Raw genomic sequence first — 25,434 nt, 5'->3', positions numbered from 1 at the left:
CGATTGTTATCTGATGTATTCTTTTCTAATGTCACCACATGTCCCTGTGGCCGGAGGGCTCCCTGGAGATTTACACTATTTCTGGATGGGCCAGATTGTGGATTTCTTTCTCTGTAGTGCTCATAATCAATTGTACGGCTGCACAATTGAAGCACTGGAGTCTTTTCTTGCAGAAGATAATGATACTTGCAATCATGAGAAACCAGTTGTGAAATAATTATCAGGAACTGCTATTTACAAAATGAAGTATTGAATCCTGAGAGTCACTGCACAATGTGGCCAAGCTAGATGAAATCTGGGTTTTTTGGGTTTTTTTTTTTAGTTTTTGTTATTAATTTTCTGGCCCAACAATTCATTTTTTCTGTGAAACGGGTCTGAATGGTAAAATATAATGACATTCATTGGGTTAGAGGTCCATTGCTCTAATGAAATCCCTCATGGCCTGGTTTTCAACAGAGACTCCTCTTCATGACAGGGATCTGTTGAAGTAAAACATATTCAGATCAAAAGTGTCTACAAAGGACTTCAGAGAAAGAAGCATTGAAGCTCAAAGCACTGGAAATGTCAATGACAGGAATGGTGAAAGACCCAGGCCTCAATTGATCAACGGCCAGGAATAAACATGGAAAAAGTGGAGAAAAATTCAATTTGACGCTACTTTTGCTTTTTGAAGGTCTAGATATTCTGCAAAAGTTCTGTCAGGTTGCATGTATTATTCAAAAAAGTGTCAAAAAGCATTGCATTGTACTGCATTTGTGCCATCTCTTACACACATCAAAGTACCCATGGAAAGATAAAACAGCTGAAACCACTGCCATCCAAAGACAAATCATTTTAGCTCACCATATCCTAGTCTCAGAAGAGCTGGATTCTCTGTGGAACAGAGCTCTGTGGTCAAATGAGGCATATTTCTAAAGTTTTTAAGAAAAAACTGCATGCCAACACGTCACCTTCACTCCATGCACTTAAGCCTCAGGGCTTGCGCATATTGCAATCATTTCAGAAACAATTAATTGAGTCTAAACTGTTTCGGTAGGAAGGGTATTGGGATAGCTGCTTGTAATTTCAAAGTTGTAACTTTTGTTTTACAGTTTGATAATTGCCCTTAACACAAAGAGCAATCAGTAACTCTTAAATTAAAAAAAAAAAAAGAGGGCATTCACATTCCTGACCTTAAACCAATTAAATTCCTGCAGCATGACTTCAAGCAAGCCATGTATGTGAGGTATTCCAAAAATACCAATTAACTCCAAATTGCTGAGTAAAGAGTAATTGTGCAGAATAGCTGCTATTTGCTGTTTCTAGATTAGAGGTTAGATAAAACATTTGGATGAAGATTATTTCCACTAAGGTAACTAAGCTTAACAACCGATAAATTGCTATAGCTAGTTAAAATTCACCAACACATACCTCAACACACCTACATTTCCTTCCTCATTTCAAGTGAATACAACATTTGTGATAATCATGTTGCACGCACAGAGCATGAAGCTTTTGCAGGCCTTACATTATGTGTGCTGTTTTATTATTCTAATTGCTGGAGGACGAAAACTGTCTGCCACGACATTGCTAATGTTCATTTTAATCATGTGTGTTCTTCTTTCCAGCTCTAACAAATGTGAAATTGTGGGCCATTGACCGACAATGTTTTCAGACGATCATGATGAGGACGGGTTTAATCAAGCACACAGAGTATATGGAGTTTCTGAAAAGGTAAGGAAGCAAGGCAAATTTTCCAGCAGTGGCAGAAGAGTGGAACAGGTCTTTGATCTGAAAAGCAATGAATGAATTACCAAAATGAATTCAGGAAAATGTGTGTGAGCTGTTTCGCAGATGATCCCTTACTCCTCCATTTTGCCAATAATTATATAACTCAGCAATTATTTCTAGTGTAGCATAGGAAATGTCATTCAACATATTAGAAAAATATCTTGTAACTGTATCACCATCATCATTTTCAGTACCTTATCTGTATCAGAGGGCCCTGACCAATAATCACTTCTCTATTGCCAAACCTATTAACACTTAAAAGACCTGCGCATGCTTTTTCGGGGTCCTGCATGAGGTATAGGATAAAAGGAAGAGGCATCAAAAGACAGCCAATGATCAAAATGCATGAGATGCAATTGCCTTTTAAATATCTCTCACTCTCTCTGCATTCAGCTTCTTTTTTACTGTCATCCACTTTGAGCTTCATCAACCCAGTTATTAAAATTATATCATACCTTCACTCTGCTGCGTGCACCCCACACTATTTTTTGTTTTTTTATCATGACTTTTTTGGCAGAGTCGGTATTTGATCTGTGTCCTCTCATCCATTCACTCTGCCACAATTTTGTATAAATCTTCCAAATCACGAAGGCACATGTTCTCTCTAAAAGACTTTTCTCCCGAGGAAACCTTGTGAATCACTGTGATCATGATCAGGTTCTGTCAGTCCTGAGAGAGATGCAGTACGAGCTATTTTAAGTATTGGGCACAGTGCACAGGAAGGAAGCTTTTTACAAGGTATTTCTAACAAGTGCAAAGTAAGTTGTATGTCAGTATGTTCCAAAACAATCAATTCTGCTGTTGTAGAATTTACTCAACTATGACTGTGCAACTTCACAGTGTACAGTAATGGAAGTATAGTTACTTTAAATATAATCTTTAGCTAAGGCTCAATGTTTTGAATAAAAACAAACAAATTTTTTTTTTTTAAAAAGGTAGAAAATGTTGTCTTTAACAAATTTAATTAGATGCAAATTTTGCAACATAGACACAATGCTGGTATACATTCAGGTTATTTAAAGCATATTTTCCTCAGTGAATAATTATTTGAAGAAATCTTTTTTTAAATTTTAGTTTAAAATGTAATTTTTGAACAGGAAGTCTCTTTGATAGTTTCAGTTAAACCAAAAACATTTTGCAGCTTGACTGTAACGACTGCTTTTTTTTCCTGCTTAAAATAGGACAGTCAGTATCCCTGCAGTCACAAAGATATTGCAAGTCAGCAAAGCTTTTGAACAGCATGACTTTTTTTCTTTTTTTAAGGACAGTCTCCCGCCGGTCACTCAGAATAAATTCATTTCTTATCTGGAGTGCAGTTTCATGATAAAGCCAGACTTTTAGACAAACACAACCAAGAATCTATTTTAACCACACATGGAGCCCTATTAATATTTCATCTAAGATGTAATCTATTTTAGTGATATCGTTTACTAATAAAGACCGCAAACATTTGCAGTCCCTCTGCTGAGTATATTAGCACACACTGTTCAGTATAACAGCTCTTGCCTGTCAGGAGGACTTACGTAACAGTCCGACTGATAGACTAAGTAAATATTTAATAGGTGTACGTACTGGTTGTTTTGGGATCCCTTGGTGTGTTTGGTTTGTAAAGGGATACCTGGGGGGAGAAATCTGAGATTTATAACAGTGTTTGCAAACTCACAGCACAGAGATAATTATGTTCCTGTTTAATTTCCTAGAAACAGATCTAATGAAAGTAATAAACACATATTGGTCACCGTGAGTTTTGTGCCCACCTGTTTAACTGCTGTGAAATTATAGAATTATTCTGACAAACAGTGAAGAAGAAAAATGGGCAAAGAAAGCCCCACGTTGTGCATGGGGGAATTGAGCGCGCTTGTGAAGATTGTTTTATTATTTTTTCTTTACATGTACAGACAGTTGACAAATGAAAGGAAAAACAAAATGATATGTTTAAGTAAGATGATGAGCCAAAATATTCTGCTGGAAAAGCTTAAATCTGCATTGATAATGATTCTGAACAACTCTGAATCTCTGGTACTTTACTGAAGGGATGAGCTGCATTTTTTCAGAAGATAATTCCTTTTGATGTTTTAATAATAATGCTATAGAGAGCATTGTCTAACATATTAGTCTCCGTGGATAGTCTGGATAGTCTGGTAACTATGAAGGGCATAGTACATTAATTATTTTTATTCCCATCAAACCATTTAGTGTTTTTGTATTTCTCAACCTAAGTGAGTTTGTTCTTTAATTTGTTACCTGCCTGTGTTTTAAGTTTCTTATTGAGTCGCTCCAGGAAAAGTAATTTCAAAGCTTAGCTTTTTTGAAAAACTCGCCCAGCTTTAGAAAATGCACATTTCTATGAACTGATGTATTGTGGGCTTTTATTGAGATCTCTGTCCCCTTTCACTTCAGATAAAAGTCCAGTTATCAGGAAAATAGTACCTATTTGTAGGTGTTTACAGGATTCTAATAGAAAATTGTTTAAAATGGTATGCTTTATAACTGCACAGTCCCTAAAGCATGGCAGATCCACGCTTCCCCACAGGCCTTGTGTAATTACTCAGCTGTAACATAATTAAGCTGTTGAATCAGAAATTTACTGCGACAGACGCCTTTTGTTTGTGTCAACAGCTTCTCAGCTCGGGGGATTGAAACTCTCTCTGTTGCATGTACAGTAAGTGTCATGTGTTCATTGCTGAGCTGGTTAACTAGTGCCTTTGTCGGGGAAGCAGTAACACAAGGATCAGCACAGTGGCCGTGACAAGATGGTTTAGATTACTGTAATAAAGCATGGAAAATTAAGGGGGAGGGGAGATGGAGAAACAGAGAGGCAGAGCGAGAGAGTGAGACGATACGGGGAGATAAGCCCTTTGTTCACCAACGCGGGGTTATTTTCTCTCCTCCTTGATAAACATTAGGCTAGTTTTATTTAGCAGGGTTGATAGCAGGCAGCATTCATTCAGGCTGCCAGGAAGTAATGGAACAAACACTACGGGCTCATACTGGCGTATTCAACCGTAGGATGTGATGCCCAGCTGTGTAACTACTCATGCTGCCCATTTATGCTGGAAAATAGTACTAAAATACAGGCCATACAATAGAAAAATACAGATTTTGAGTGTTCCTGCTGCCTATATCTGAATTTGTTTGTTGGTTCTCAGATCAAAGTCATGCTGTGATTGAACAAAGTATGTCTAAAAATAGGATGAAAAAAATAATGATACCACACAGGAAGCAATAACAAGCAAAAACTTGACAGTCACATGATAGCATTTAGCCAATAGAATAAAACATTAAAAAATATGCTGACAACTAATAATTTTAGAGCCTTTATTTGAGTGCATGTTTTGTGTTGTGGACCAATGCAGCTGTTTTATGTTCTGCTTAAAGTGGTGGAAAAACTAGCAGAAATAAAAGCAATTCTTTCCAGGAAAACTAACATCTAGATCATGGCTTGTATAACAAGATGAATTTTTGTTTTTGTTTTTCTAGGTTAAACCGAATCATGCCATGAGAATGAAGACATTTTGATGCTTAGTTGAAAGAGAGTGTCTCTGAGCTCTTTGATTGCTTATGTGTATCCTATCCAAAGGGCACCTCAAACAAAAACAGTCTGAATCCTGGAAGTACTCCTACTCAAATCCTCTATTTCTGGTGAACTTTTGTTGATATCCACTGTTGAAACAATATGACATATTTGGAGAACAAACATTTGACACGGAGCCTACAGATAAAATGAAATACTTAACACTAATAGAACATTTAGCTTTGGCAACAAGTCATATTTATAATTTGTAATACTGTGGCCAAGGAAGTACACCCTTGGCCTGAGAATTATTACAATATTTTCTTCTTAAACAGAAATAACTCATTTAAGTAGGCGTTTTTTTGGGTGCATGCACCAGAATCAAGACACCCACAATTGATCTTTCACTGAGGCTCTCCATAACTCACCTTTTCTTTGGTGAATATGCTAGCGTGCTTAGGATAAGCATCCTCTTGAAAAGGGCAGTTTCAGCTTTAACTTTTGGACAGATGGCCTAGCACATTATCTTAAAGCACTCTTTCATTTGATGCAAAACTGAATCAGTGAATCAATCCCTGGAGCAGCAAAGCAAATCATAACAATTTCAACACTGTGCTTGAAAGATGATAGACAGCTTTTCTCTGTGAACATTCTAGGGCTGCATGACACGTATCCACTGTACCCAAACACCTGCACTCTTTTTCAATCCCCTTACAGCATATGAATGTGTCACCTTCATGTCTGAATGAGCACCCTGGCCACTTTTCTGTAAAAGTCAGGAGAGCAGTTCAACTTTTTCACACTTTGTGTCCCTTTCAGCATGTCTGAACAGCACATAATCACCTTAAATGATGAATGTGAGTTGCACAGCTCACTAAAAACGTCATTGTTCAAATTCTTTGTAGCTTGTGATAAAAGTAAGAGATTTTCAAGGCCCCAAGTGCAAGTTGTCTTTTGTACATTTAGCAAATATTGCCCTTATAGGAGATCCCAGGTGCTCTTCCTGACTGTGTAGGTATGTCTGAATGAGCCCGAATAAACCTTTCAGGAACATTAAGTTAAAGTGACTTTTCTCTCTAATGTTATTTATGTTAATGCAAATTTATGCAGACTCATTGTGATTGTAGGCACATGCAACCAACAAACCTGTCAAATGTTTCATGAAATTTTTTGAGTTCTTGCTTTTTTAAAAGACATGTAAAATATGAAAATGACAACTTTATGTTTCAGGGGTTTTTTTTTTCAAAGAGGATCAAGATTTTTCAAATTTATTATTTATTTTTGCTCACAGCTTCCAAAAGGATATGCTTTCTTCCCTCAGCTTTATACTAAGCCTCCAGCTACACTGCTTCCTACATCTTTTTTTATCTAGAAAAAAACAGAGGGCTAATTAGTAATATTCACTATGCGCGAAGCTGTGTATTCTCTCATATAAAAGCCCTTCTTTTTTCTTCTGCAGCGTCCCCTCATTCCACGGCCTACAGGAAGATATTCTGAGCAAGCTCGCTGATGTCCTTGAGGAGGTAAGTACCTTGTTGTGTGTGACATCTGCAGCCTACTTCTGACATGTCAAATGATTTTCATACATTCAGACTCTCTTATTGTGGTGAGAGGGGGGGAGGTGAAAATGATTCTAGAGGATGTGCACAGTAGAGATTATTTTGGGTGCTAGATGGGACAACCTGTACACAGCTGGGGCTTCAGAGTACTGCTGCTCTTTGGTATCTGCTCGTTGTGAGATGACTATCTAAATTTTTCACTTACTAGGGGAGGAATTTCTGGAAATCAGTCCAGTAGAAACCATTTCAGTCTTCTCACATGAAACATACATACATACATATACATATATATATACATATACATACACATGAGAAGGATAGGAGGATCCAAGGATCGTTGAGTGCGAGAGGAGCTGACCTGAAAGATAGGATCATGGCCAAGCTTGAAACCTGGATCCCCCATAGCCGGTTACCAAGACTACGTGAAGTACCCTCAGAAGGTCTGCTAGATGATGTTAATGCAGCACTTCGGACGATACCTACAGCTACCATTACCGAGACTAACAAGTTGATCTACAATACGGCAGCAGTGATCAGTGAGATGCTTGGCTACAAGTTGAACAGCCACAAGGGGCAGTACCCTCCATGGAGAGGGAGGCTAGAGGCTAAGATCAAGGTAGCACGGAGGGAGGTTCGCCAACTATTGGAGTTGCAGAAAGGTGCGATGAAGAAGGTGTGTAAGAAGTACAGGAAGCTGTCCATACCTGAGGCCTTGGAAACTGCCAAGCAACAACTCATAGTCTTTGCCAGCCGCTTAAAGAGGTACAACAGACAGATAGAAGGCAGGAGAATAAACCAGCTGTTCCCACAGAACCAGCCAAGGTGTACTCTTAGTGGCAGGGGAACAATATGAGAACAGCACCACCAAGGCAGGAGACGGAACAATACTGGAACAGCATTTGGGAGAAGGATGCAACATATAACGGCAATGCTCAGTGGCTAGTGGATCTGAGGGCAGACCACAGCAACCTCCCTGAACAGGGTCCAGTAAACATCACAGTGGCAGACATCCAAGAAAGGGTCTCCAATATGAAGAGTTGGACATCACCAGGCCCCGACATGGTTCATGCCTACTGGCTGAAGAAGCTGACTGCACTCCACGAGTGTCTGGCAGCACAAATGAAACAGCTGCTAGTTGACGAGAGACACCCAGAATGGCTAACCGAAGGCCAGACAGTCCAGACCCTCAAGGACTCCCAGAGGGGACCGGTCCCCTCCAACTACCGACCAATAACCTGCCTCAGCACCACGTGGAAGCTCCTGTCAGGCATCATAGCGGCTAAGATGAACAGGCACATGGGTCAATACATGAGTGGGGCACAGAAAGGGATGGGCAAGAATTTTTTGGAGTTTTTAGTAGAGTTTTTAGTTGGGTAGCATCCAAAAGCTGACAATTATACATTTGTTTATGAAGTCTAGAAATTAGTTCCAATCAACATGACAAGCAATCATCCATGTAGCGCTGCACACAGACTAATTTTTGTTTAAACCCGTGTTTAATTGCTGTCAAACACTGAACTACTTTTAATATCAGTGTCAATTTATTGTTTCGTACCATTTGAAATTCACTAAAAATAACAAACATAACAAATAAACAGTGCATTGTATTTATTTTGAAGCCTCCACTTCATTTGTAATTATAGTCATTGTTGTTATTACTTAAAATGTAAATGTTTGCAAATATTATGCAGAAACGCAAAATTATCATACAGTAGATAATATGCCTTAATATATGCGACAACAAGCTAAGAATAATAAGAATAATTAATATTTTTTAAATATATAGCAACAATTACGATAATAAAATACAGTATATGACTGTTTGTAGGTATTTAAATGTGTGTTGATAACAGAAATATTAGTTCATGCATCTCAGCTGATAGCTGTTCAGTAGAAATGATATTTGTTGCTATGGCTGAAACATGAACAACATTGCCTTGCAAAGCAGTTACAAAGCAAATATTAACAGACGGGATAAAAATCATTCCAGAATTTATAACCTCCAAACCTAAAACTGACCTCTACAAGTGAGAAATGTAGGAAAATAAAGATGTAGAGACGATGAGATGAGAATGCACCTGTGAGTTAACATTAACATCAGCGATATTTTCCTTCACTTTAATATATCTCATGAATAAAAAAAACATAAAATAGATATTCATGTAATAAATAATAAGAACCTCCAGTTTCCAAAATAAAGAAACCGGTGGGATATATGACTCTGAATGGATTGTAGTCCTAACAAAACATTTCTGGAGGTTCAGAAATATGTGGAGAGTAACGGGAAAAGATTCTCCGAAACAATATCACAAGATGAAAGGCAGGGATAAATTAAACTCTAATAAAGAGTAAGGAGACAGTTTGTCTACGACAGCAAAGTCAATAAAAAATATTGCACGAATTTATAGTTTACAAGAAAAAAAAGATGGGAAAACTGAAAATATCAAGGTCCAGTACGGTTTTGAGTTTTCTCCCCTTGTGACTGCAGCTGTTGACTTTACAAATGTTTTGCTAATAAAATTTTAGGTTTGGCACTGATTTTTATACCAGACACCCCTCCTGATGCTATCCATTTATCTGGGCTGCACCAACAGTCAGAGCACACTGTTTGTGAACTTGGGACCTTTTATGTGCTAGCTAAACATTCTAACCCCTAAACTATCAAAATACATTCAACGTCTATTTATGCTGCTATATTTTTGTCTAAGGAATGCTGGATAAATAAAATGGTGAGGAAACCTGTGAAAGTTGGCAAAAACATTGTGTGCTTCCATAGTGTAAAAGGTTAGCATGTTCACCTCATAAGCAAAAGGTATGATTCACAGTTGGGAGGAAGCACAAAGCCAACTTTGTGCTGGGGGTAACAAGCTAGTGTACAACCCAGGCTGTCCCAAGCCTGGCTAAATGGGAGGGTTTCATCTGGTGTAAAAATATGTGCCAAATCAAATATGCAGATCAGCCTGCTGCTGGAAATAAAAGAGCACATGGAAAGACGTTTCTGCTTGTTGATACAGAATTTTATTGCTAACCTCGCAGGAATGTTGTACTTAGGTGAACAATAAAAAAATCAGGTTCTAAAGCAAAGCTAGCAACAAGTTAAGAAAGCTCGAAAATCTATTGAATCATATCAACTTAATATTTTGTGTTTTATTTATTTGTTTTTACAGTGTACAGTGTATAAACAGAAAGAAATGCTGCTAGGATTAACGCTACAGACAGCAGTCTTGATTTGATCAAGAATAACTATTTTGAAATGTAGTTATTTACACCATATTTAAATTGAAAACCAAGCCTATGTGGTGACAGGTGGCACATCTGTGGTGATCCACGCAGCCTTGTCAAAGAACCTTTCCATCTCTTTGATCAAATCACAACTATGTAACAGGCACAAACTGTCTTGCTACCATTTTAAATTATGTGTCATATTTCATTTGGCCCATTCAGGCCAAAGCAAATATCATATTTCACTGGGTCACATATTGATTAAATCAATTATCCTGCCCTACCGCTTAGACTATACTAGTTATGAAAGATTGTTTTGATTCATGACTGAGCTTTGGTTATTTGGATCTATTTCTTTTTTTCATCTCAACAATAATAAATAAACCTGAACTAACCAACGCATAACGACTTCAACATGCTGCGGACTACAAACTGTTTTCAAATGACACACAGCAGACAGGAATGTTGCTGCTTAGTGTAAGGCGTTAGGCACCTTTCCTGGGTAAAACTGCGTGAGAATGAAAATCTGGCAAATGTCAGTCCCTCTGTGGAGCCTATTTATGATCTAACAGGAACTATTGAGCTCTGTCTTTTGTCTAGACTTGTGGCCAGATGTGCAGCATTGTCTGTATTTTGCTGGAGAAACAGTTTATTGTCCTTCTGTTATTGTTCTGGATCATACAGCAAACATCATAATTTGATATTCAATTATTTCCATGATGCCAACTGTTATATAAAGTATTTAGTATAACCTAAGAAACTGGCCTTGGAGAAGAAGCATTATCTTCCTCTAGAGGTTTTCAACACAAGCCATGAACGTGAGTGTGAAAGTCCTTATCTACATGTGTGAGATGGAGCCTACTCAGTTCATGCTGCACCCATTCCAGCACCCACAACCCTGAATAGGATTACCAGGTGTAGAAAAAATGTGATTAATGGATGGATATTCTGTATTAATTTTTTTCTCAGGAAGGAAATGTGATTTCCCTTCATATTCGCTGCAGCAACATTCATTTATTCATTCATTTTCTTTACCTGCTTATTCATATTCAAGGTCACAGAGCATATCCAAGCAAGTAGTGGGTGGAAAGAAGCAAAATACCCTGGATAGTTTGCCAATCTGTGATTTTTAACAAGAAAAAAAATATCTAATTGTGATTTATATCACTGCACCCAATTCAGGTTTTCCTCCTCTGAAGAGTACTTTTTGTCTCTGGTGAGAGTGTTTCACTTCCAGTATAAGAGAAGAGATAAATTAATTACATTGAACCTGAACTTCTCTTCTCTTCTCTTCTCTTCTCTTCTGACAGACACATTATGAAGACGGAGAGTACATCATCAGACAGGGGGCCAGAGGAGACACCTTCTTCATCATCAGTAAAGGAAAGGTAAGGACAGTGCGGTCCAGACTACCACCAAAACAATCATCAGCTGACATCACAATGCAGGGCATCGTGGTACATGGAGAATAAAAGACCCCTATTTTTTGATAGAATGGGGTGGAATTTTTGGGTGGAAGTTGGCTGTCATCAATCACCATAGGTTAAAGGAGAAGTCAGAAAGAAGCGCTGACTCTTTCATCATCTCTTTCAGCAGCGACGGGGGTATCTTGGAAGGAGAATGGAGTCATTTGACTCCACTTTTCAGTAATCAGCACTGACTTTCACACTGAGCACTGTCCTGTCTGGCTTCAACACTGTTGGAGTGCTTTCACATACTTTTCGTGAACATGTTTTGATGCCAGGATGGCTGCGAGTCTCCCTCCTCATTTTCTCTCTGCTTGTTATCTTCATCTTCTCCATTCATTTCCTGTGCTTCCTTCACAGCTTGTTTCCTGTCTGTTACATCCACAAGCTCGCATGCTGTTTGTTTTCAGCAGGTATGACCACAAATTGATCAATCAGTGACACCTGACAGGGTTTTATAATGCTCGTCCAACAGTTCGTGTCCTCTAACTCCTCCTATCACCTTGTTTTTTGGTACGATTAATAATTTGGTAGAATTTGTTTTATCCAATTATGTTTCCTTCGTCTGGTCCCTTACATCCACAAAATGTAGATGGTACATGGTTTGTAATCTCACCTATACATCATTTGTATCATTTATAAATTGGGTAATGCTGTAATAAGAATGTGTTAGTAATATTTTAGTGTTTTATAATCCTAGTATTTTCCAGTAGTTCACATATGTGAGATGTGAGTGCTTTTGTTCCGTCCTGTTTTGTATCCTTTTTTTTTTGTACCTTACTTTGGCAGTAAACAAAAGCTGTAAATTTCACAAGGTCAGTAAAGTCATGTTGCACAACAGTACGGTCATGGATGTGTGGGTGCAGGAATGAACTCACATACATACATACACACCTGACCTTGTCAATGCTTTCTGCTTAGTTATTTCCACATCGCTCACTTTGGCTCTGTGTAGTCTACTTTACCTATAGGACTTTCATCCAGACTGGACGTCACCCAGCGCGCACACACAATCACACTTTGTACCTCCTGTACTTCCTTTCTTTGTTTTGTGCCTGCTCCCACGTGAATAATTACGCTGTCACTCAGGTGTAGACAGTGCACCGGTGCAGGATTTGCTGCTACATCTGTGCTGACTAATGGATGAAGACAAGATCCTTCAATTGACGAAACAATCGCCTCCATTCCCTTCCTCTAAAATCTACTCAGCTGCCATCACTTTGATTTGTAAAGTTTTCCGGCCCAGCAGAGCCCCATCACTCATGTTTCTTCTGGCTCTCTGCGCTTCCCAGATTCTTCATGGTGATGACAGTTACCTGTTTGAAACAGACTTCCTTTTTGTTTGTAGCAATGTGATGAACCTGACATTTTAAGACATGATTCCCTGTCTTGTCTTTAAATTAAAATGTTATCCATCTTTTTTACTCGCTACACATCTACATGACATACATTATTACTATTCTTCTCCTTAACTTTCCTTTCTGTTTTGCTAGGTTAATGTAACCAGAGAAGACTTGCCCAACGGAGAGCCTGTCTACCTCCGCAGCCTCGGAAAAGGAGACTGGTTTGGAGAGAAAGCACTGCAAGGGTAAGAGTGTTCCTAATAATTCTGCCGCTTCCAATTTATATCTCCCGTCTTCCATTCTTTCACTGCTTTCCTTCTAATTTTCACTCCCAACCTGTCTTTTATATCTTTTGTCTTAGTGTTAACTTGCCACTTAGCCTCCAACTCCTATCAATCTCCTTTCTTTCCGCAACTCACTCTTTTGAACAGCCTTGATAACTTGGCAAATGTTTGGAATTGCTTAAAGCTAGGCCATATTATGATAATTGATTTACTCTAGCTGTTCAAGGCAAATTTTCCACGCATGAAAGAAGAATTATTTCTCTGGACCGAAGGAAGCTTGTTAAATATGATATGAGAAAGAGTTTAAATCCACATGTCTTTTTTTATGCATTTCAGTCTATATTAAGGCGCGTTTTGATCCACAGTTGCTACTGTGAGCATTCTAATTTGTTTGGTTATGTAATAATTTTCCCATCTGCGTAAACAGCAACGACTATCTGCAGATGCAGCTATTTCACCTCCAGCCCCTTTTTTGAAGACCGTATAAATAAGCGCACATGCAGGGACTGTGGCACATTCATGTTTCTCAAGTTCTATTTTTGCCTAAATCGAGAAGGGGGTATGTTTAAGTGACAGCGGAGATCCCTCACAACAACACCGAGTGACAGCCCGTCTGTGCTATTTTGCACACACTGATGTCACTCAGAAAAACAACAGGGAAAAATCATTTATTGGGAGTAGAGTGGTGTTTGTCACAAAAGTGCGCACTACCAATTCAAGTCTCATTTCATTTGAACAGTATTATCTAGCTTCTTTTCCTCTCCATTCTGTTATCAAGGACATCTCCATGATGTCCTTGGCTGTATTAATGAATTTCTGCACTCTTTCGTGAACATTTGCTATTAGCAGCTGTGTATGTCGACTTGGAACAAACAGATATAAAACGAGATTACACACTTCTAACATTACACCACTTTGTACGTTATAAGTCTGAACCAGCAGTGTGGATTCTAGCTGTGAAGATGTCCCACAGGTCAGTTTTAAGTAACTATATTTAAAAATGATTCATGTCTATTTCTAACATTTGGTTTGCTCAAAGTGCTCAAATACTTTCACTGTAGACACTTAGATGTTATAACAGTATTTTATAAACCTGGCGTCAAGACCGTTGTGCTGAAGTGATATTTTTACCCTGCTGTTTGCTCTTCCTTGTCAGGATTGCACCTCTCCATGGACTATGGATTATTTAACATCAGGGAGTGAAGAGATGGAAAATAGTCTGAAGTGTATTATGTCTATGAGGGTCAGGTAGAAACAGAGAAGATATGCATTCATGCATGCACATTTGAGTGTGTCCATACTTAGACAGCAGTGTTAGAAAAATAATGAAGATGTCGCCATCTTGTGGCTGCTGAATGTGAAAGCCACATAAAAATCAGCGCTCAGACTCATCGGCACTTGAAAACACAGACCGAATCAAAGCAGCGTGCTGTGGAAAAGAGATTTCCGTTTATGTCAAAACAATAAATATAATGTTTATTATTAAAAGAAATAATTTCAATCAGGTTTTGATGAGTTTTGATGGTGTGCCAACATATAAAGAGGAGGGGGGGGCTCAAAACCATGAAGTGACTGTTATGTTTTCCTGACTGCACACATTTGTCATTTGTTTCTATCGTGGCTAGAACAGAGGAGTTAAAATTGAAGATGCCTTGATCCCGTGCTTTATCAAAGTATCACATGACCTGTGAATAAATTAATGTAAAGTTAAATTTAAATGAAAAGTCTTTTCTTTTAGACATATAACAAGTTAACAAGGGTTGTCATTGGCCTCCAGGCTGCACTTTGAGAACACTGGCTGCTGGATGATATTCAGACAGCAGCTTGAATTGCACAGATGGTTGGGCTTTCCCTAAATGTAAAAGCTAATGACTAAAAGATAAAAGATGACAGAGCATTAAAATGCATGTGGGACATGTTAGGCATGGAAAGCTTGATTTCTTAGGGGAGGGACACGTCTGTTGTTGTTTTGAAGTAGACATTTTTTAATGTTTTACGCACATGCATTAAAACTAAAAGTGCTGTTTGTTGAGTAAGAATCAAACACAAAGCTCTAACGCATCACGAATGTAGCAGCTATTCTGATTTTGAGGAATTCGGCGACTTCTTTTAAGTGCTGCTAAAATTATGTAATGGAAAAAAAAAGTTTAATCACCCTGATGATTTTCACCATTTAATAATTAGTTATTATTAATCTCTGGGTCTCTGGCACAGTGTGTCTTTTGTCCCGTCTCCTCGCCTCAACCCCAAACAGTCGCAGTCAATGGCTTCGCTTGCCTGATCCTGGTTCTGTTGGAGAGTTTTTCCTTTTAAAAGGAAGTTTTTCCTTCCCACTTGTCACGGTACTGGGTCGTGTGACCCAGTGTTTGAGTTTTATTTATTTTTTTGTATTCATTTTCAATCTAGTTAAATTCTAGGTTGCTGTTCAGACCTTATTTCTTAGTTATTTCTGTCATCTCTGCCTGTACTCAGTCTCCGTGGTTCCTGCGTCTATGTTTCATGTCTATGTGGTTATGTTAAGTTCATGTCATGTTTTATCTCCATGTCTATGTCTCCGTGTTTCCTGTTTTATTTTGTAAGAGTCTGGTGTTCTTTGTTCATTGTAGTTAGTGTTACTCTCCCCTGTATTGTCATTGTGTTTCATTCGAGTCAGCTGTGTTCTCATGTGTCTCCACTTCCCCTGATCACCTCATGTGTGTATTTAAGTCCTCAGTCTTGCTTTGCTCGTTGTCGCGTTGTCTGTGTACCTCCCCTCTGGTCAAGTTAAGTGTTTTTCAGGCGTCGGTGCAGTTCATGTTTGCCATTTGGTTTATGTTGTTTTTCATGCAGCTGCACGATGAGGTTCCGTGCAGGTCATGTTCATGTCTGTTTTCGTCACGCCATTTGGTTCACAGTTTCCATGCATCTGCACAGCATTCTGTTCACGGTGGTCATAGTTATTCCTTTCAGTCAGGTTAGTGTTTTTCCAGTTTAGGTTTTTGGTTAGTTGCAGTCTGTCCCTGTTATGTTTTGTCTACTCCCTTCTGCATCAGCCCAAATAAAGGCTCGCTTTCAGTTTAAGTTCACTCCCGTCTCCTCGCCTGTGTTCGCGCCTGGGTCCACCACACACACTCTCCACACGGTCTGCCCCCGCTGGCTGTGACACCACTGTCACCAAGTGCTTGCTCATAGGGAGCTGTCTGATTGTTGGGGTTTTCTCTCTATTATTATAGGGTCTTTACTTTACAATATAAAGCATCTTGAGGTGACTGTTGATGTAACTTTAAATTAATTTAACAGGATTTAATTGAAGTGCAGCATATGCTTAGCATTAATATTATCCATGATTCATTACTCATATCACTCATTTGTTGGGAGTGAGGGTTTTGCACATGGACTATACAGCAGGATAAATAGTCAGTGGTTATCACAATATACTTTTAAATGTTGTGCCATTTTGAAAGCTCTTCAAAGCATGCTTAAGAGCATCTTGTGCTTTGTTTAATCAAGAGAAACACTTTTGTTTAACAAACTGCTATCTCCGGCTCACTGTCTCTTGTTATAAACACCTTTTGTCTTAGAGTGTCTTGAGCTGGAGAAGCTTATTTGACTATACCTTTGATGGTCAAGGGTGTCTCGCAAATTGAAATGATGGAGATGCTGGCCATCTTGGAACTAGGCTTTTGATCAGAGGGCTCTTCTGCTGGGCTTTCTAATCTTTCTAATTAGGAGTTAACTGTGCATGTCCTTGCTCATGAAACTCAATAGCCTATACTCAAAGGCTACTCTGTCCATCTGAAGACGTTGCCTTTGATCTGTGAGAACAACATATTTACAAATCAAAGTCAGTTCCCCTGCCAGCTATAATGGTTTGCGAGAGCTTGTGTGAGTGCTGGCGTGAGATGTGTATACGTTAAGGCAGTGGAAGAAATATCAGATTACTCTCTAAGGGGCTTGCACATCTATAGGTCCTGAATGACTACAGTATATATGTACCTCTTCGCAGTGATGGATGTTCCGGGAAGAGACGCACTTCGAGGGTGATATGTTGTTTGTACTTAAGGAGAACATATCTGATATTACATTCCTCATGTCACTGTGATGTGTTAACTTTCATTGGAGGAGTTGGACCATCACCTGCGTAGACAATGTGTGACCTGACCTCCAACTCCTGAGTGTATTTTGTGTGGGTATGTTTGTGGGAATGTTCCAGCTGAAGGTGCTATTTAAAAAAAGAAGTCTGATGTAACTGAGAGAAGTTTGATTGGTATCGGTGTCAGAACACCTTCAGACCAACAATAGCGCTCTGATAATTCACTGTGAGAGTTTGTAATAGTGTGGATATGTTGCCACTATTGCACAAAATCATCACTTTCCCTTCACTCCAAGCCATACACTCATTCTATTAATAGATTTCCCCTGAGTCACTGCTTTAGCTTCTATCATTCATTTAGTATTAACTACAATTCTGAATATTTTACATTGCTTTGTCTACATTCTCTCAAATTTTTCACATTTTGGTAACTATACTTTTTTTGTAGCTGCTGCTTCAGAAGCACTTTTTCAAAGCAAATCCCATGTTGCTTTTATTTCTAAATCATTATTTTAGGGGGGAAAAATCCCTTTGTTGTGTAGCAGTGCAGATATGAAGAAAAAAAAAAGAGTACTGCTTCTTTTTTTTCCCCCACAGGCCACAGATTTTGTTCTGGGTGTAGGTAAGGAAGCACTTAGTTGCTCAGCTGGAGCCCTGCACTGCACTGCACTGACAACGAAATGACTAAATATTTAAGAATGTGCCAGTCTGGCAGACTGATGTGCCAACTGTGTGTCCAAGCAGAGATTTGACAGTGTGAAATAATAAATAGAAGGCCAACCACAAAAGGTTTATTTTTGCACAGGCCACAAAAATAAATGCTCTGTATGAGAAACACAAGCTCTGAGTGTGTTTATGGCAAGCTCAGACATCTGAGACTTCCCACATTGTCTTTGTTAAAATAATCAAACATGGGGTGTGTGGTCTGTGTTTTTTTTAAAATAACAGAATACTGTAGCCCATGACTGAAATATAACTTCAAAGGAGACAATTCATGCACCAATAAGGAAGTGTTTCAGAGAAATATTTTGATTTCAATAACTGAGGAGCAGCGTCCTGGAATACTAGGAAAATATATTCATGAATGTAAAAGTTGTGGCATGCATTGAAAGTAGGTATAGTCTTTGTTATGCAATTTGTACTTAATGGGAAGTACTGTAGCTGCACAAATACTGTGGGACTCATTTAGTGTTGAATAATGAAAATTGTGTCTCTTTTTAATTTAAATCGGTACAGACAGCTGTTGTGGGAAAGAGGGAGCTGAGCGCAAAGGAAAGGCTGACAATTAATTTATCAATCCACGTTCCTCCCCTCACTTATGGCTATGGACTGCAGGAGGTGACCAAAAGAATAAGATTTAACAATATAATTGGCAGACACCCTTTGGAACTTGCTCCAGGGTGACAAGCTTGATCTTTCGGGTAGAGACACTTTTCACATCAAAAGAACCAACTGAAGTGGTTTAGGCACCTGAATGGGATGCCTCCTGGATGCCTCCAAGGTGATGTGTTTCATGCATGTCAAAGCCCCAGGACCACACCCACCAGGGAACACCCCTGAAAAACTGGAGGTGGTGGCAGGGGAGAGGGAGGTCTAGGTATCTCTGCTTAGATTGCTCTCCCCAGATTAGAGGTATGTGGATAAATAGATGCTGTATTTAGTTAAAATGGCCTGCCACTTGTTCTGCCTGACTCTTCTGCAAAAGAAGTTGCTACTTTAATCTCAGTGAGACTTTTTATTATTTGAATAAAATCTATTTTTTAACTTTAATACACACACACATATATATATATATAGTTTAAAATATGTCACCAAAGTGCTTGCTCATAGGGGGTCATATGATTGTTGGGTTTTTCTCTGTATCTATTATTGTAGGATCTACTGCACAATATAAAGCGCCTTGAGGCGACTGATTTGGCGCTGTATAAATAAAATAAAATTGAATTGAATTAAAATAGATATATATAAATATATCTCAAAAAATATCTCAGCCACAGAAATGAACCCTGCAAAGCCTGAACCATTAAATAATTGTCACAAAATTCTCATTTTATGAATCTGGAGTGTTTATTGAACATTCTGACAGTGTTTTTTTCTTTTAGAGAAGGCATTAAATTTTATTCTGCATGTATGACTTTTAATTTAAATCATTTTTACTACATGCATTTTTGTGCAGTTTATTGTTTAAACATTTATTCAGGTTTTTCACTAAAAGAAACACACACACACTGATGTTGTAGAGGTCTTACTTACAAGACCTCATGTATCAAACATGGAACATTTGGTGTTGCAGGGTTAAGCACAAACCAGTGCCTGCATCCTCCACAGTCACCTCTAATTCTCGACCCAGTCTTAACCTGGCTTTTATTCTCCCCCACCCTGCCCATAGCTACTGCCCCACTCTCTGCCTCCAACCATAAATTATTTTCATAACCCCTTTCCCAGGACACCAGATCACTGTCCAATTACCATGTTCATTTCAACTGTCTACTGGAAATCAACACCACAGGCTCCTGTGTAAGTCTAAAGGACATTCCAGACACAGCATGCAGCTGCTTTTAGTGTGACACTACTTGTGGAAATGTGTGTGTGTGGCTGCTTTCCAGTGCATTTCTTCTTGTGCCACAATTAACAAGTACTGAGCCATCTTTGGCTTAGGCTCAGCTTAGGCTCAGCAGTGTGAATCACACTGACAGATATTGTTTAGGGATTGTGTTTCAAATAGAACATCGCCAGTATCACTGCCATGGCGCACAAAGTTGTTTTCCTCAGCTATAGTCGAGCAGCAGGGGACAGGTGTAAAATGCTTTGTCTAATATGAAACCCTTGAGGTCTCTGAAGGATGATTCATGCTTACATAAACACTTTTTTTTAATATAGCCCGTGGCGTTATGTTGTTTCGCTGTATCACCATGGTTAGTGAATGACGCATACATTGTACACTTCCTTTTATGAGACAAGCCTTTGTAATACATTGTGTACTGTTGCTCGTTATAACTGCTGAATTATGTGTAATTCTAATGAGTTGACCTCATTTATCTTACCTTGACTTCATCCACTCAGGTTTCTCTTCATTTTTGCTCATGTTCTTGTTAAACTGCTTGTGATTGGCTCGTCTTCTCAAACAGAAGGTTTGAACACTAGGTGGGTGGGGCTTTTGTGTTCTAAGGTAGAGCAGAGAGCACTGAGAAAGCCATACTAAGGATACATGTTCAGAAACTGTGTTTAGACAAGTTTGAAGCTGGAGCTTGCTCACAGGGACTACTTGCACAGACGCTGACCTCATTATTTGAAACTTTGGTCATGTTTAATATTAGCATCAATCTTTGTAGCACTGTGACAGAAAGATCAAATGTTTTAAAGACAAAGTTGGATATAATGGACAAAGTTCGTTAAATATGGAGGTGCCAAGCAGGAAGAAAACAGGAAATACATGGATGTGATGAAGGAGGACATGCAGAGGGTTGGTGTGATAGAAGAGGATGCTAGGGATAGGGGGAGGTGGCAGATGATCCACTGTGGTGACCACTTAAAGGGAGCAGACAGAAGAAGAAGAAGAAGAAAATAATTATACTTTCAAGGTTTTTAAATCATTGGCGGTTTGAGTTACAGACCACTCTCCTTTTACCCATTAAACTGCTTGCTAATACTGCAAGTATGTCTATGTCAATTGTTTTGAAAAGTGTTGGGGGCAAGCAGGAGAACAGGTGGAGAAGTGTTGGCCAGGGTATTGCATTAAGAGCATGGATGGAGGTCCTTGGAGCTTAACAGAGGTGAATGAAATTCTGTAACACAGCTAGCTTGAGAGCCTCAGTTCTCGTCTGTTAATATATCCCTAGCCTCCCTTCTCCTCTGTAGTCCTCACCTTTCAGTGTTTTTTTGTTCTTCCACCAGCTGTGACCTTTATTCAGACGGGTCAGCAGCAAGAGCGAGGCAGAGTGTGTGTGAACATGTGCGTGAGCATGTGTGTTGGGCGAGGGGGGGTTGTGGATGTGTGTGTTTGGACGAGGGAAGGCAGCAGAGGGAGTTCACATGGCACGAGGAGGAATTGTCACCTCACTTCATTGAAATAGGTTGCCATATGTCTTTGAGTTCAGACCAGGCACAGACAGTGTTTGTCCCAGGCTAGCTTCTGTTAGTGCCCCAGCTAAAATGAATCGACTCTTTTTAAATCTAGAAAGTAGACGGTTTTAGCTTTTGATTTGCTCCCTTCTGGGATATTATAACAATCTTATAACCAAATCTTCTTTCTATTTTATTTTATTACTTTTTTTAAAGGATACAGTTTGAAATAATCTGCTTATGGGAAACCACCCGAAGAATTTTTCATCTGTTTTACATTTTTTAGTTTGTACTGAAGTGGATAACACTATCCTCAGATTGGAAACTTATACAGAATTACTACACAGGTGTCCTTTGTTAGGGGGGTGCCCTGGGCAGTGCACTGGTTCAGATTTAGAGCTAATCCCTGTGGGGCTCTGTGTGGAAAAGAATTTTCACAGTAAAGGATGGAGTCTTGGGATACGGACTCAGAGGATTCGTGCGACTGGGGTGACTCGTCTGAAGAAGGACTGTCATCAGAGGAAGATGAGCTTGATGTCAAATATGATAAAGAGTAATGCAAATTCTGCAGTGATATGTTTCCTGACAGTGAATTTAATGTATTTTTTATTATGTGTCAAGTTTGCATATGAAGTGATATGACAGATTTCAATCACCTCCATGATATGGTCTTTAAAATGAATGAAAATATTATTTTATAACGGCAACACACTTTTTTAGGATTTGATCAAAGTTTTAGTTTTGAAGTTGTGCCTGATTGTGTTGTGTGTTCATTTTCTCCAGGGAGGACATCAGGACGGCCAGTGTCATTGCTGCGGGCGCAGTCACCTGTCTAGTCATCGATCGAGAGTGAGTATCAATAAAATCAATCCTCAAGGGAACTAGTGACTTTTCTACACCGTCTGTACTCATTTACATTAAAAAAATGGCTGTTTCAAGTTTTACATTGAATAAATGTCTGTCACAAGCAGCAATGAAACAAACCTACAAATTTTGATTTTGCTGAAACATCAATCTGAGGCCACTTCTCCTCATTTGTGAGTGACCACGGCAGACGTACGCTTGATTTAGACCAGTGGTTCTTAACCTGGGTTCGATCGAACCCTAGGGGTTCAGTGAGTCGGTCTCAGGGGTTCGGCAGAGCCTCCGCCATGACATGCATGGCTCATTTTGTGCACCAGTAAAAAAATCACATTTTATTTTTCACTAAAGAGGGGTTCAGTGAATGCGCATATGAAGCTGGTGGGGTTCGGTACCTCCAACAAGGTTAAGAACCACTGATTTAGACTTTAGATTGCAATGAATCTTTGCAGTGCCAATGACGTAACCGTAAGCGGCTGACATCGTCATCAGCATTTATGGTTGTGTTTCTGGTGCATTATGCACAATTCAATAAATTTGAGAAAGAGGTTCTGTATTGGGTCATGACTCAAGTTAATTGGCGTATCAACCTTTACAAGTGGCCACGGCACATTTAGTTGGCGTTTGGCTCAAAACATCAAGGCTTTCCAAAATTCAATAAATTCAATAAATGTGTAAAAAGGTCCTATACTAGGTCATGATTCAGCCTAATTGGTATCTCTTTTATATTTTAGAGCTTAAAAGGTGGATTTAAACGACAAACATTAAATTATACATTTACAAACTTTAATATATTCAGAGGGTGTGCTGTTGCAGCCATATTTGGTTTGGTATGACCAATTTATGTTAGCTGGTGTTACATAATGCAAGCATTTGTATTCTGTAATACAAATGTTATTGCTTAAGATTGCTAACTTCATGAGTCTTCCTTTCTTGTTTTATTGCGTTACACTGCAATCCAAAATGTACGATTTTAGTCTCTACAGGCACTGCATGTCAGCCGATGTTAAATAGTTCTGCTCTACATTAAATTTTAGAGATGATAAAAGTTACAAAAATGTAATCACGCCATCATCTAAGCCTGTTCAGTTTCTATGTTCAGGGCTCAGCTTGATTGTCATGTAAATATTTTCCACACACAGAACAAAGAAATTAACTTATTTGCATTTGCTTTGTTCAGTTATGCTGGAAAATCAGGTGTAACGTGTCCAGAATCCAAGAATTTAAATATATGCTAGATGCAGGAATGACTAACAGCTGCTATTTTCTCCACTGATTTTTACCTAATCACCCCACAGCACAACTATGTTTGTCTGAGCTCAAACATTTGCTATTTTCCCCCAGTTGCAATAATGCAATTTGACATTTAATTACAGTGTTTATAATGTTTAATAGTAAGATTAAGCTATTGTATATCTGAAAAAGTTCATAACCGCTTACTTTGTAAGGAAACAGCCTGTCTAGTAGCATCGCTGTCTCTTGCATTAAAAACAGACAGGCTGTGTGGGGAGAGGAAATGGTATCAGCTTTCCAAGGGGCTCCCTTGTTGCCTTAGGGAACACAGCAGGCACAAATGGGCCATCCTCAAAGCTAGCAGAGGGGATAGTGAGTGAGTCATCCAGTGCAGGTGATTACTGCTGCCTTTCATGCAAGCAGCTAATGCTGCCACGGCCCACAAAAGTGGTTCAGTGTGTGCGTTTGTGTCCCTCAATCAGGCTGGTTTTGGTGCAGAATATTTGTTTTTGAATCTTTTGGTATTCTGTGCCCTTCTGTTTATTTTCTTGATAGCCGTGCATGTGTGACGCTTGAAAATCAAACAGTGTGCACGCTAAGAGGTAAAATAAGGATAATTACAGGAGCCGTGGGAAAGCGAGAGAGAATAAAAAAAGAAGCAGCAGGGATTTACTGGCTCAGTCCAATAGACACTGTAAGCAGCAAAAAATTTAGAGAAAAGCTCAGCTCAGAAACAGCCCTAGCTAGCAGGCATTATGGTCTCAACAGGAGAAAACACCAGATGCAGTGCATCTTCTAGCTGACAGCTTGATGAGCCCTGCTTGAAAAGTGTCAGCTAGTTGTTCTTCCAGGATGTTTGGAATCTTTATTTTGCATAGAAACCCATACTTCAGGGAGAAATGAGCCGAAACACGGGAGTTATTTTTCATGTGCCAAATCTCTCAAGAAATTTGGAGGATTTTATTTCAGCAAGTTATTATGCTGTGAAGCTTATTGTTCTGTAGATCCATCTAATATGCTCTAACCTATTCTTTAACTTTCAGAATTTGCACTTTTCTTCTTGTCATAATTAGAAATACAGAGGAATAAAAATATGTTGTTGCTCTGCTTCTATCACCTAAATCACTTAACGGATTTATTTAGTACTGAAAAAGATATAAAATATTGTCATGGGAGGAGTTTTACCTTGCATAATATCCAATGATTTCTTTATCACTCAACACAGTGCGTTTTAAATTTTTAATTTATTCTCTAAATATTCATGCAAAGCGTCTACTTTTGTCTCAAAAATCTCTCTCACCCACCATCTGCTATCACACTGTTTTACACCTCTTTGGGGTAGCTGTGTCTTCTCATCTGTCTCCTCGTCTGCGATTTTTAGAGGCTTGTCTCTAAAAGCAGACTGATGAATATTTAATACTAACTGGGAGTGTGTATGGCAGATTAGTCATACTGTGTGCCAGCTTCTTATACAGATATAAGGTGCTTTGTTCCCTGTAACATAAGCTAACAGTAACAGATTCATATATTCTCATAGAACGAATCAGAATATATGTATCTGTGTTCCTTACACTTATGCTCTGTTACTTAGACCTGCATTGTCTGTAGATTTTCAAGCAAAACAGTGTCAAAAATTCTTCACCAGGTGCTGTTTTAACTGTTACTGTCTGTGTTTCAGTTCATTCAAGCACCTGATTGGGAGTTTGGAGGATGTATCCAGCAAAGGCCACGAGGATGCTGATGCCAAAGCCAAGTAAGACAAAGAAAAAGTCATTTATACTCAATGTGAATGCCTAGCGCCTGCAGTGTTTTGCAAAGAGACATGCAGGCTAGCTGTTAATGCTTCATGCCGTTACTTCTGTTATGTAATAATGCAACACTCTGTGGGAAACAGAAAGCATGCGCTATAACCTTCACCTCTATTTCTGGAGGAATTAATATGTACTTTATCTTCACTATGGGAATAAGAGAATGGCTCTATAGAAGGCACTTTGGCATTGAGGTGGGAATCTAGAGGTTCTTTCAGCCATCTCTTGGCATAATCTGAT

The 25,434-nt window shown here is 38.9% G+C and overlaps 1 protein-coding gene across 5 annotated transcripts in view; it reads left to right on the top strand.

The window, feature by feature from the left end:
- LOC120714821 (cGMP-dependent protein kinase 1) overlaps window positions 1–25,434 on the top strand; it is a 96,073-nt gene that overhangs the window by 61,472 nt on the left and 9,167 nt on the right. For 4 of the 5 annotated variants that reach the window (XM_040001313.1, XM_040001312.1, XM_040001315.1 and 1 more), the window contains 6 exons: window positions 1,608–1,713; window positions 6,744–6,807; window positions 11,376–11,453; window positions 13,025–13,119; window positions 22,076–22,141; window positions 25,065–25,139. In XM_040001313.1, the coding sequence (XP_039857247.1) occupies window positions 1,608–1,713; window positions 6,744–6,807; window positions 11,376–11,453; window positions 13,025–13,119; window positions 22,076–22,141; window positions 25,065–25,139 (484 nt within the window). Of the gene's footprint in view, window positions 1–1,607; window positions 1,714–6,743; window positions 6,808–11,375; window positions 11,454–13,024; window positions 13,120–19,379; window positions 21,846–22,075; window positions 22,142–25,064; window positions 25,140–25,434 lie in introns of those variants that run through there. The other variant, XM_040001317.1, reaches the window with a different exon arrangement.

Source organism: Simochromis diagramma, unplaced genomic scaffold, assembly GCF_900408965.1.
Source record: "Simochromis diagramma unplaced genomic scaffold, fSimDia1.1 OVJJ01000421.1, whole genome shotgun sequence".
NCBI lineage: Eukaryota > Metazoa > Chordata > Actinopteri > Cichliformes > Cichlidae > Simochromis > Simochromis diagramma.
Note: the sequence above shows the minus strand (reverse complement) of the source record. Positions and strands in the feature narration are given on the sequence as shown.